The 12,780-nt window shown below is 37.8% G+C and overlaps 1 protein-coding gene across 11 annotated transcripts in view; it reads right to left on the reverse strand.

The window, feature by feature from the left end:
* The window catches only part of nav2a (neuron navigator 2a), a 797,383-nt gene that overhangs the window by 15,328 nt on the left and 769,275 nt on the right, over window positions 1-12,780 (reverse strand). For all 11 annotated transcript variants that reach the window (XM_039749336.1, XM_039749362.1, XM_039749403.1 and 8 more), the window contains 2 exons: window positions 5,813-5,981; window positions 612-847 (listed from right to left, as the gene is read on the reverse strand). In XM_039749336.1, the coding sequence (XP_039605270.1) occupies window positions 612-847; window positions 5,813-5,981 (405 nt within the window). The remainder of the gene's footprint in view (window positions 1-611; window positions 848-5,812; window positions 5,982-12,780) is intronic.

Here is a 12,780-nt window from a genome sequence, read left to right on the forward strand (position 1 = left end):
TTTTTATGCCATTGTTTATTTTTATTCTGTTATATTTTATGACCTTCTGTTACAATGGAATATTCAGCACTGTGCTCTGTCCACTTTCAAGTGCCACCTTATTCAAGTTTGATAGCTACAAACTCTGCTTGATTTTGGGGTCAGTAAACATTATTGCCAACCGGTGGCAATGCATTGTGTAGGAAGGAAATCTGTTTGCTCTAATCTCTCAATCATATTTGATGTAAATCAAAAATACTGAGGCCTGCATCCCTTCTCCACAAAATAACTGAAATGGACTCTACCTTTTGTCAAACATTCAACCTGAGATTGGTTTGGAGGCACCAAGTGGTAGTTTCCTCAGAAGAAAGAACAATGCTTGTGCATTTATTTTTAAAACAGCATGATTTGGGTAGGAGGAAGGAAGATATGTAAATAATAATAATAATACAACATTATATGACAGAACAATGGTGATACATTTTTTACTTTAGAAAAATGTGAGCAAGCTGAAAAATCTATAAAAATGCTTCAGTACACTAGAATAGCAACAACAGGCGCAATGTAACAAATAACAAATTGCAAAATAAGTAGGATAAACAAGACTGCTGGGCCATATGAGTCTCTCTCACCTTACTGGATTTATGGTCTACGTTGAATGTAGCGATGATGCCATCTGTAAGCTCTCTGCCCTCTTTTAAAACCACATACTCTGCTAACCGATTGGCTAAGTAGGTCTTCCCAGTGCCACTCGGCCCTGACAGAATGATGCGTCTGTGTTCCAACATAAGAGTCACGTATCTCTGCATCATGGGTTTAGGGATGAGCGTTTCAAACACCAGGCTATCTTGGCTATGCGCAGAAATGCCTAAAAATACAAAAGTAATTACAGTTGTTAACTCTTAAAGAGGGAGTAAATTAATATAAATAATCATCTCTGTCATCTCATCTTCAATAACCATCACAAATTAAATAGTTTCTAACTGACTGCTGAGAGGGGTCTGTAAGTGACCACTACACCAAACTCACTTAATTCTAAGATCACTAACTTGCTCCTACAAGGGGAAACAAATAAATAGGTTCAGGGGGTCAGCATTAAACAGAAAAGGCCGATATATGATGCAGTCTCTTGACAGCTCTAAATGTCAATGCACACCAAAACAGAAATACACAGTTTATAGGACCACCTAAGTGCCGGCTACTTTAGTTAACAGATAGAGGGGTTCTCTAGTACCTTCCCTCTGCAGGGTGGTGATTTCTATGATCAACGTTCTGAAGCATAGCAATCTTAATGAAGCAAGTTTAACATCTTAGCAGTTGTTTCAACTTAGAATGGGGCTTTCTTGATTACTTTTTTTCTTCTGTATATCTGGGATTGTTTCTCCAAACTTACTCAACCATCAACAACAAACAACAACATTTATTTATATAGCACATTTTCATACAAACAGTAGCTCAAAGTGCTTTACATAATGAAGAATAGAAGAATAAAAGACACAGTAAGAAAACAAAATAAGTCAACATTAATTAACATAGAATAAGAGTAAGGTCCAATGGCCAGGGGGGACAGAAAAAACAAAAAAACTCCAGACGGCTGGAGAAAAAAATAAAATCTGTAGGGATTCCAGACCATGAGACCGCCCAGTCCCCTCATAGGGCATTCTACCTAACATAAATGAAACAGTCCTCTTTGGATTTAGGGTTCTCATGGAAGGACTTGATGATGATGGTCACATAGACTTCTGCCTTTTAATCCATCCATCATTGCTAACTAACAAACTTCATTTACTTAATATCAATGCAACATCTGTGCAATTCCTTCATAATTTTTACATACATACATGTGCTGCATAACATCGGTTTGGGCAATGTCTGATAACATACAGTAGACGATTCCATATGGTTATAACGGGACGGGTCAGAACGGGACATAGCAGACATAACAGGATGCGGTGACTGCAACATGTGTATCTCGTGTATATTGTATACAAGTGATGGTGCTGCCAGTACTGTATTGTGCTTTGTATTGTTACTGTAATGTGAAATTTCTGTATCTACAAATGAAAAATGCACTATATAGCAGTGTATTCTTTGACTTCTAGGCAGCAGCAACCATCCTCGTATAAAAAAAATGTGACTCATGCTCCCGATTTTTTTCATATACATCCACACACACACATAATAAATGTATATAGGCAAAAGCAGACATACTGTATCTTACAAAGTAATCCAGTAGAGGGTGATACAATCTAATCTCAATTTGCAGAAGCATGCCTGTGACTTCTTCACTATCTCCCTTTCATGCTCCAGAACAGTACAGCTTATTTGGCAGGCATACTGCACTCACAGTGTGTGGCGTGAGCTCAACAGGTTTTAAATTTCATGCTGACACTTGTCTTCTTTTACTAGTTTAACTGAATTACGTTCCCTGTTCACACTGAGGTTCATTAAAGACTTAAAGACATACCATTAAAGTTAAACAACTGATTCTGTGAAAAGCAATGAAAACAAGTGTAACAAGCTAATATGCACAAAACAAAATGAATACAGCCTGATAAAAACAAGGAGACAAGGAAATGTTTTGATAACTGCAAGCCCTTCAGTCCAACATGGCTTATTTGTTTCAATTCACATACATTTTCCAAATCAATGATGCCTCGTGGCTTAAACAAATTAAGCCAGCAGTTCTGAACCACACTTTTATTTATTTTGTTCCACATATAGAGGGTGCTTTGAGCTACAAATAACCTTCACAAGTGCATTCTATTCTTCTGCGATGTACCTGGTCTTCCGAGGTCTACCATACAAACATGGAAATTCACAAATGAAGTAAGTATTTATAACAATAGTGCTGAGAAAGACAGCTGCCGAGTCAGTTTTGGGATACAGAACAAGGTGAGTGAAAAAATCCAGACTATTTGCAAGCGAAGAAGGAAAGGCAACTCATCAACTCATGCTTTGCACTGCCTTTAAAGGAAAGGGAATATCAACCATTCTAACAAGAATTCAAGCTTTGCTCTGCTTCTGTGTGGATATTTGGCTGCGCACATTTGTGCAGCAAGTCGTGTACTCTTCTTATAGAAAAGGCGAAGTCAGCCAACCATTAATCTTCACTTTATATTGTCCCCTCACATGATCAAATGATCCTTCAAAATATGACAAAAGACAAGGAAATGTGACAAGGGCTCATAGAAGAATCAAAGTTTAGGATCAACCAATTAAAATGCAAGAAAGAATGGGTAAGTTTTAAGTGTGATCACCAATCGAGCTTCACAAACAAGACTTACAATGAAAGTCAGAGAGACACACAAAGAGAAAATGTCAAAACTACTTGTGGGTTCACCGAGAGCTGCATACACAGAAACTGTTAGAAGTGTGGTGACGACAATGGCAAATCCGGGGAGTCAGAATTAAAAGTAATGTGAATCAGCAGCAGATTTCTAAAGTTAAGACAATGTCATTGAAAAACCAGTGGAGCTGATTAGGTTCAGAGAGGACTAGTTCACTGCATTGTCAGCGTCATTATTATGTCATTAGTATTTTGTACTAGTAGTAATCTATTGAAACATCACTCAAGAAGGAATTTGAAATGTGAACTGCTGTAATTTGATAGGAGATCAAGGTGTGACAAAACTGTTCTGTGTGGGTGAAAAAGATGAAGGGTCAGAATTTCACAGTATTTCCTATGTAGTTTGCATCTGTAGTTATACGATTTTTAAAACCTAGAGTGGTTTTAATCTATGTGCCTAGGGCAGTTTAATAGTGGACAATAAAAAGTTGCAGGATCCAAGGTCTATTAAAAGGGCCAAATTTTCCGAGTTGAGCTGAAGATCCCAGCAGGAGCACTTCAGAAATGTTCATGCACAGCTGCTAGCAATTATCAGTCATCCACACGCTGATGCCAATGAAGAAAGGAGTCTTTTTGTCTACATCTGATAAGCCTTCAAAAATGATCTTCATATCGTGTGTATATAAGTGGAACATCTTATTATGCTATACAATCAACTATCCTAGTCTCAGCATTTGGATGTCAGTTTCTACATCTGTAAGAAATGTGACGCCAGTCCTTCACACAGAAATTTGAACTTTGAACTTCGTCTGTTACAAAGGTGGCAATTTGTGCTTTAAGCACTTTCTGAAGGAAATATGATGCTAATCCTGCATCTAAGAATTTGTGCTTTGCGGATGACTCACTTCGCAATGTTGGGTTTTGACACCTGTGATAAACCATTTGTGTTTTTCCAAATCAAATGGTTGCTTTTAAAGCTGCTCTACTCTTCTTCTTCTAGTTTTTGATTGTGTCTCCATCTCCCATTTGACAAACTTGCTTTAAAAGCAACATCTATCCTGACATGCATTGCCTAATAATAATTGTAATATTTCTATCAAGTTTTTGTTTAATTTTATTTTTCTTATATTAAAAATATTCGATTGTTTCAAAATATTCTCAAAACTTCCACTCTACTACAGGAACAGGTCTGACAGTTCTCCACAAGACATTCCCTAATGCTGCTATAATGGCAGTAATACAGAAACGGGATTTGTCTTCAAAAGTGCATTATACAAATTCAGGCCAACCTATTTGGGGTTTAATCACATACTAATATAAATGTATTAATACAAGTATATTAATATACTACTGTCTATATACATTATATATAATATTGTATCTTGTATGTGCAGCGCTGTGTCACAGTAGCCAGCGCTACAGCCTCATTGCTTCAGCAGAATTAATTTGAAACCTACCTTACCGTCTGTCTGTCTGTCTGTCTGTCTGGAGGACGCACATTTTCTCTGAATCTGCATAATTTCCTTTGAGTATTCCTGTTTTTCTCCTACATCTATAAAAAAGTGAAGGTTTGGCAATTCTAAACTGGCCCCGTCTGTAGGAGTGGAGATGTGTGTAAGACTGTACCCTGCAATGAATAACATGTTACTTCCCAAACTGCACTTAATGTTTCCATGAAGGACAATTTGGCCCCAGACAAGGAGGCTGCAAAATATGAAAGAGGCATTGATTGTAAAGAGTGATGACTAATGTCTCAATTTCATATTCCACCTACCTTGATCTAACACACATTGTGCAATTTTTCTAATGTTTTTCTTCCTAATTGTATGACTTTTCAGTCACGGAGAACTGAGGTCAACTATTAGGATGTAGAACCAACACCTTCATTACTGATGGGCAATTACCGTTAAATATTTATTATTAAGAGCAGTCAATACAGAAATGGACAAAAACATTAATTATACGAAACATATTGTATATTAGGATGAACAGACAGAAGTGGCTCTGAAACCTACATCTAATCTACTTCGGTAATTAGTACTGACATAACGGGCAGGACGGTGGTGCAGTGGTCGCGGAGCTACCTCACAATAAGGAGAGAGGGGTTTACGTCCCGGGTAATCTCTGCGAGGAGTTTGCATGTTCTCCCCGTACTAGAGTGGCTTTTCTCCAGGTGCTCTGATTTCTTCCTACGGTTCAAAGGCGGGCAGGGTAGTGAAACTGTCAATAGTGTGTATGTGTCTGTGTGTGTTCACCATGTGATGGACTGTCTGGATGTTCTTCTTGCCTTGCACCCGATGCTTGCAGGGATAGGTTCTAGCTGTTTAGGATAAGCAGGTTTACAAAACAGATGGATGGGTATTTTGAAAATGTATGTAACCAGTCTACTGACTTGTTAATCACAGAGAACATTACATGAATTTTGGACTAAGATTCTTTCTCAAAGGAAAAAAATAGTGTCTCTAAAGTTCTTTAACCTATCTACACCCTACCCTGTCCCTGAGTCACTGACGAGTAAACGAGCATGCTAATTCTCTTTGTTACCTTTCAAGGAGACCGTTATGGTTGTGTTTTCTCCCACAAGATAGCCACATGGTAAGAGTTCAGGGGTTTCAGCTCCATTTGTGCGATGTATATCTCCGATGCTGTAGCCCACAACACTGTCAGAGTTCAAACCCAGCTGGCTTAATGGATCAACATGAATGATATATTCCTGGAAAAAAAATAATGGGACACATTAACTGCTGCTAGGTATTAGTTCATTTTACACTACAACCTTACCCTATAGTCTGCTGTATTTTATTATTATACTAGCAAAATACCCGCGCTTCGCAGCGGAGAAGTAGTGTGTTAAAGAAGTTAAGAAAAAGAAAAGGAAACAGTTTAAAAACTAACGTAACATGATTTTCAATGTAATTGTTTTGTCACTGTTATGAGTGTTGCTGTCATATATATATATATATATATATATATATATATATATATATATATATATATATATATATATATATATATATATATATATATCACAGATGAGCGGGACACTGCCCGGCCGGGCGCATGGATAGTCCCCGACGTGGACAATGTTAATCCTCGGCCACGAGAGAGCAGCTGCCCGGGTCTATTTGGGGGCCACAAGGAGGGAGCTGGGACGCTCGTGAGAGGACGTGGCCACCGCCAGGGGGCGCCCGGACTATGAGGGAATCCTGGATGGCAGCACTTCCGCCACACCAGGAAGTGCTGCCGGAAATAATTCTGAGAAGACCCAGAGTGCTTCCAGGTGCTTTCATGACACTTCCGCCACACCAGGAAGTGACGTCAGGGAGAGCACCTGGGGCTCATCCGGGTCATAATAAAAGGGGCCGCCTCCTTCCAGTAGACAAGCCAGAGTTGGGAGGAAGGAGACAAAGCTTGTGAGGAGGAGGTCAAGAGAGAGAGAGAGAACGAGGAAGAAGAAGACGACAAAGACAAAAGGAAAGAGAGTTAGTGAGAGAAGGCATTGTGGTGCTTAAAGAACTCAAAATAAAAGAAGTGTGTTTTGGATATTCTGGTGTCGGTCTGTCTGTGTTTGGGGGTACGTTTTCCACAATATATATACACACACACATATATAAACATCTACATATATACATATCTACATATATACATATCTACATATATATACACACATACCCACACACACATATATATATATACACATACATACACACATATACATACATACATACACACACATACATATATATATTATATATACACACACATACATATATATATGTATATATACACACACACATACATATACATATATATATACACACACATACATATATATATATACACACACATACATATATATATATATATATATACACACATACATACATATATACATATATATATACACATACGAGGTGTGGCAGAAAAGTAATGAGACTGGCAACACTGCAAGCGATCTGGCAATGCTGCGCTGTTGTCCTTGATAGAGCACGTGTATCAGTACCCTCCCATAGCTCAGTGCGAGTTTCAACTCCTTCCGTTAACTACGTGATTTTTGTGACTGCTATTAGCGAAGTTGTGTTTTTGGTTGTGCGTCACGCAAAATGGAACAGCTGAATTTGGAGCAACGTTGTGCCATTAAACGGCAAGTGTGACGTTTGAAAAGTTAAAACAGGCCTATGGAGAACATTCTTTATCCTGAGCTCAAGTTTTTCGCTGGCACAAATCATTTTTGGAAGGCAGAAAACACGTTGAAGATGAACACCGTTCAGGGAGGACTTCAGCTTTGAAAACCAATGAAAACATCGAATGTGTGAACACTCTTGTGAGATCAGACTGTCGTTTAACATTAAGAATGTTGAGTGAACAATTAAATTTGAACAGATTTACCGTTCATCAAATTTTGACTGAACATTTGCACATGCGAAAGGTCTGTGCCAAAATGGTGCCGAAAAACTGCCCTCTCCATAACAGACTTTTTGACCTTAAAAGGCATTCCTGTGGTTCCCCAGCCCCCTTATTCACCTGACCTCAGTCCGTGTGACTTTTTTCTTTTTCCTAAACTGAAAAATGTCCTCAAAGGACGTCATTTCGGGACTTTAGAAAACATCCAAAAGAGTGTAAAGGACATGCTGAAGACCATACCAGTTGAAGACTTCCAGCGCTGCTACCAACAGTGGGAACAACGTCTCCATCGGTGTGTAGCTGCCCAAGGGAACTACTTTGAAGGGGATAACATTGATGTTTGAAAAAAATAAAAACTTTGGTAAATAAAAAATCAGTCTCATTACTTTTCTGCCACACCTCGTACATACATATACTGTATATATATACACATACATACATATATACATATATATACACATATATATATATATATATATATATATATATATATATATATATATATATATATATATATATATATATATATATATATATATATATATATATATATAGATAGATAGATAGATAGATAGATAGATAGATAGATAGATAGATAGATAGATAGATAGATAGATAGATAGATAGATAGATAGATAGATAGTATATAGCAAAATCCCCGCACTTCGCAGCGACAAAGAACTGCTTTTAAATTTTTATTAAGAAGAAAAGAAAACCTTTTTAAACTGAGGGAAAATATACCAATAACTATCTGTTAAAGATCTCTTTGTATACCACGTTGTCAGTTCAGCAGTCCGGCTGTAATATGACCAAGTTGTGCACTGAGTTTACTCTTGAGAATGCAACATATAGTTTTGTCCAGGAGAAAAGTAATGTTGCCTCAAATCAATGGCAACCTTGTGTAGGGTCTGTCCCTGAGACTTATTAATTGTCATCACAAAGCAGAGCCTTACTGGAAATTTGAGGAATTTGAATTGAAATGGGAGATCAGAGGGTATAATGGTGACGCGAGGAACACATTCAGAGTGTGGCACTCTTCTGTTTTATTGTGTAGCTGCCTTCACACAGCTTCTCTACTGCTTTATAAACGAACGCCATATAAGGCCGTCGTTTCTCCTTGCTTCGCGGTTCTGTACTGTTTTATTGTTCGTTTATTACGATTGCTATAGTTATTGTGTAGCTATTTGAGACTTACTTTACTGTTCAGTAACCCATTTCCTTTATTTAATCCGCGGCTTGTACGCTATTTTTTGTTCGTTTATTACGATTATAGATATTTATTGATTCCCTTCTTTAGCTGACTGCCTGCTCATATAAGACGCTCCGCTGGTTTTTTGTGAAGCAGCCTTTACACAGGTTCTCCACTGTTTTATAAACGAACGACATATAAGGCCAACCTTTATCCTTGCTTCGCCACGGAAGCTGCCTTTTTATTTAATCCACGGGTTTTCCGCTGTTTTATTATTTGTTTATTACGATTGTTATAATTCTCTTTATATAGCACATTGTCAGTTCAGCACTCCGGTTGTAATATGACGAAGCTGCACGAGCTCACTCTTGAGAATGCAACGTACAGTTGTCCAGGAGAAAAGCAATCTTGCCTGAAATCAATGGCAACCTTTTATAGGGTCTGTCCCTGAGACTTATTACTCGTCATCGCGAAGCAGAGCCTTACTGGAAATTGGAGGCATTTGAATTGAAATGGGAGATCAGAGGGTATAACGGGGATGCGAGGAATACATTGAGTGTGGAGAAACTCTACAGACAGTGTGTGTATTGACTTGTGGATTTTTCTGTGAGTATTTGGTGGCAGCATGACGAAGTTGCTTCCGCAAGACCGCGTTAGTTGTGGAGCTCAGCTCGGAGCATATTCTTTTCCTACCTTGTCAATTGTGTAATGTGTTATATTATTTGAAATTGGAAAAAATCAAATACTCAGTTAGAGGATCCGTACAGACTTTTTTCAAAACATGGCAGGATCTAATCAGTAATATTTTAAAATAACTTCATAAAGCACAGAGAATTTATTAATTTAGGTATGTTTACAAGCCTTAAGTTTAACGCCGTTCGGCTTACTCTCTCTCTCAGGGGTGAGGATCGATCTGTTCTTAACTCAGTTTTTCTTTTTGTAAAAACTTGATTGCTTTGTATGGATTGTAATAAAATTAATTAAAAAAAAATGTAAAAAAAATTGTTTTATGCGTTTTTTGAACAGGTTTGATGCATGGAAGTGATCACTCGTACTGCGTTCAGTCAGTTCACGTGAGCTGCTCTCTTTTGTGATGTTGCGATGTCCACGGCATTATTTAATGTTAGCTAAGGTTATCAGAAATAAACTTAATGCACTAGGATTAAAAGTTAAGACGGAAGTAAAAAATTTAGGGGTAACCGTTGACTGTAATCTGAATTTTAAATCGCATATTCATCAGACCACTAGGACAGCATTTTTTCATTTAAGAAACATAGCTAAAGTTAGACCTCTTATATCATTGAAAGATGCTGAGAAATTAATTCACGCTTTTGTTTTCAGTAGACTAGATTACTGTAACGCACTCCTCTCAGGACTACCCAAAAAAGACATAAATCATTTGCAACGAGTGCAGAATGCAGCTGCTAGAATCCTAACTGGGAAAAGAAAATCCGAACACATTTCTCCAGTTTTGATGTCACTACACTGGTTGCCTGTGTCATTCAGGATTGACTTTAAAATACTGCTTATGGTTTATAAAGCCTTAAATAATCTCGCTCCATCTTATATATCGGAATGCCTGACACGTTATATTCCAAATCGTAACCTTAGATCTTCAAATGAGTGTCTCCTTATAATTCCAAAAGCTAAACTTAAAAGAAGTGGTGAGGCGGCCTTCTGCTGCTATGCACCTAAAATCTGGAATAGCCTGCCGATAGGAATTCGCCAGGCAAATACAGTGGAGCAATTTAAAACACTGCTGAAAACACATTACTTTAACATGGCCTTTTTATAACTTCACTTTAACATAATCCTGATACTCTGTATGTTCAATTCTTCATAATAACTATTCATGGTGGCTCTAAAATCCGTACTGACCCCTACTCTCTCTTCTGTTTCTTTTTCCGGTTTCTTTGTGGTGGCGGCCTGCGCCACCACCACCTACTCAAAGCATCATGATGCTCCAACAATGATGGACTGAAAGCCAGAAGTCTACGTGACCATCATCATCAGGTCCTTCCATGAAAATATGATGATTTATGTTAGGTAGAATGCCCAGAGGGGACTGGGTGGTCTCTTGGTCTGGAACCCCTACAGATTTTATTTTTTTCTCCAGCTTTTGGAGTTTTTTTTTTGTTTTTTCTGTCCACCCTGGCCATCGGACCTTACTCTTATTCTATGTTAATTAATGTTGACTTATGTTTATTTTTTATTGTGTCTTCTATTTTTCTATTCATTTTGTAAAGCACTTTGAGCTACATTTTTTTGTATGAATATGTGCTATATAAATAAATGTTGATTGATTGATTGATAAGGCCCGGCACTTAAAAGTTTCTCGCTACAGCAATTATAACTCCGTTACAAAGTGATCCAAAGTCTCGTTTATACCTCGTGTCTTCTCATTAAACTTGTATCTCACAAACAAAGTATTCGATGAAGGCATGACAAACGGCAGCGGAAGCGTGTCCATAAACTTAATTTAAACTTACGGTTTACACCGTGCTTTGTTTCTGCAGTAGCTACACTTATGAATAAGCTTGTATGCGTTTTTCTACAGCGCTGTTTGGAGCTCTTCCTTTTTTCTACGCATCTGTTCACAGTCAGTTCACGTGATTACGTGGGAGGCGTGACGATGTGACACGGAACTCCGCCCCCCACAGGCATCGAGCTGAAGTCCATTACAGTATATGGAGAAAAATAGGTTCCAGTTATGACCATTACGTGTAGAAATGAAACCTGCCTAACTTTTGTAAGTAAGTTGTATGGCAGGAGCCTGCCAAATTTTAGCCTTCTACCTACGCGGGAAGTTGGAGAATTAGTGATGAGTGAGTGAGTGAGTGAGTCAGTCAGTCAGTGAGGGCTTTGCCTTTTATTAGTACAGATCATAAACAGTAAACGAATAATCAGACTCTAGGGCCTGATCTGCTTAACGTTCCTCTGGCAATACTTAGATCATCTTAAGGATTTTTACATGTTATTATTGTGTTATAATAATAATTTTTTGCATTTATATGGCGATTTTCTCAGTACTCAAAGCGCTCAGTAATTGCAAGTTAAGGGCTTTGCTCAAGGGCCCAATAGAGCAGAATTCCTATTGCCAATTACGGGATTCGAACCACAACCTTCCAATTGCCAATACAGATCCCTAACATCAGAGTCACCATTAGTCATAACTTTCAGCATACTCCTTTTAAAAGATTTACACTACACAATCAAACTGATTTGAAAGACACTGGACTGAAATTTATGGCTAGCTATTGGACAGCATAATTTACAGGAAGGTCTCATTTTATGTGGGGAAGTGCTACATAATAAAATGCCCTTCTCAGTGAACAGACATAATAGTAATATTCAACATCATTTGGCCAAAAATTTAAGCTGCTATTTTTTACAACCTAGCTGGCACAATATTTGCTTTGAATATATTATTTATACCTCCTTAACCCTTTCAGCCTGGATTTTCTATTTTTATGTGAGAAATTCTAACTTTGGGGTGTCTAGGAAGCTCAAAAATGTATAAAAAAAAGATCATTATTATTATACAATAGCTGGCAAATCCTTCAGTACTACTTGTTTTACGTGTTTTGTGGAGTGTATGCCAGTCTCTCCAGTCTGCACTAATAGTAGCACGCCCAGTGCCAACGGCTGCAAACATACCTGTGCTTTACAAAAATGGCTGCATATATATGTACTAGTAATAGGATGTCAGGGCCGAAAGGGTTAAGACACAGAGGACTTAGAAATATAAAGTTTACGACACGTTGTTACTGTGAAATGATTTAAATGTACCTGCCAATGGATTCTCTCATTGATCCTTCCTTAATTTTCCACACAGGCTATCATGTCTACTGTTTTTTATTCAATTTACGATACCTGTTAACATTTCACTATAAGCAGCACAATGCAGAGTATTCAAATA

The sequence above is a fragment of the Polypterus senegalus genome, chromosome 1, assembly GCF_016835505.1.
Source record: "Polypterus senegalus isolate Bchr_013 chromosome 1, ASM1683550v1, whole genome shotgun sequence".
Classification (NCBI taxonomy): Eukaryota; Metazoa; Chordata; class Cladistia; order Polypteriformes; family Polypteridae; genus Polypterus; species Polypterus senegalus.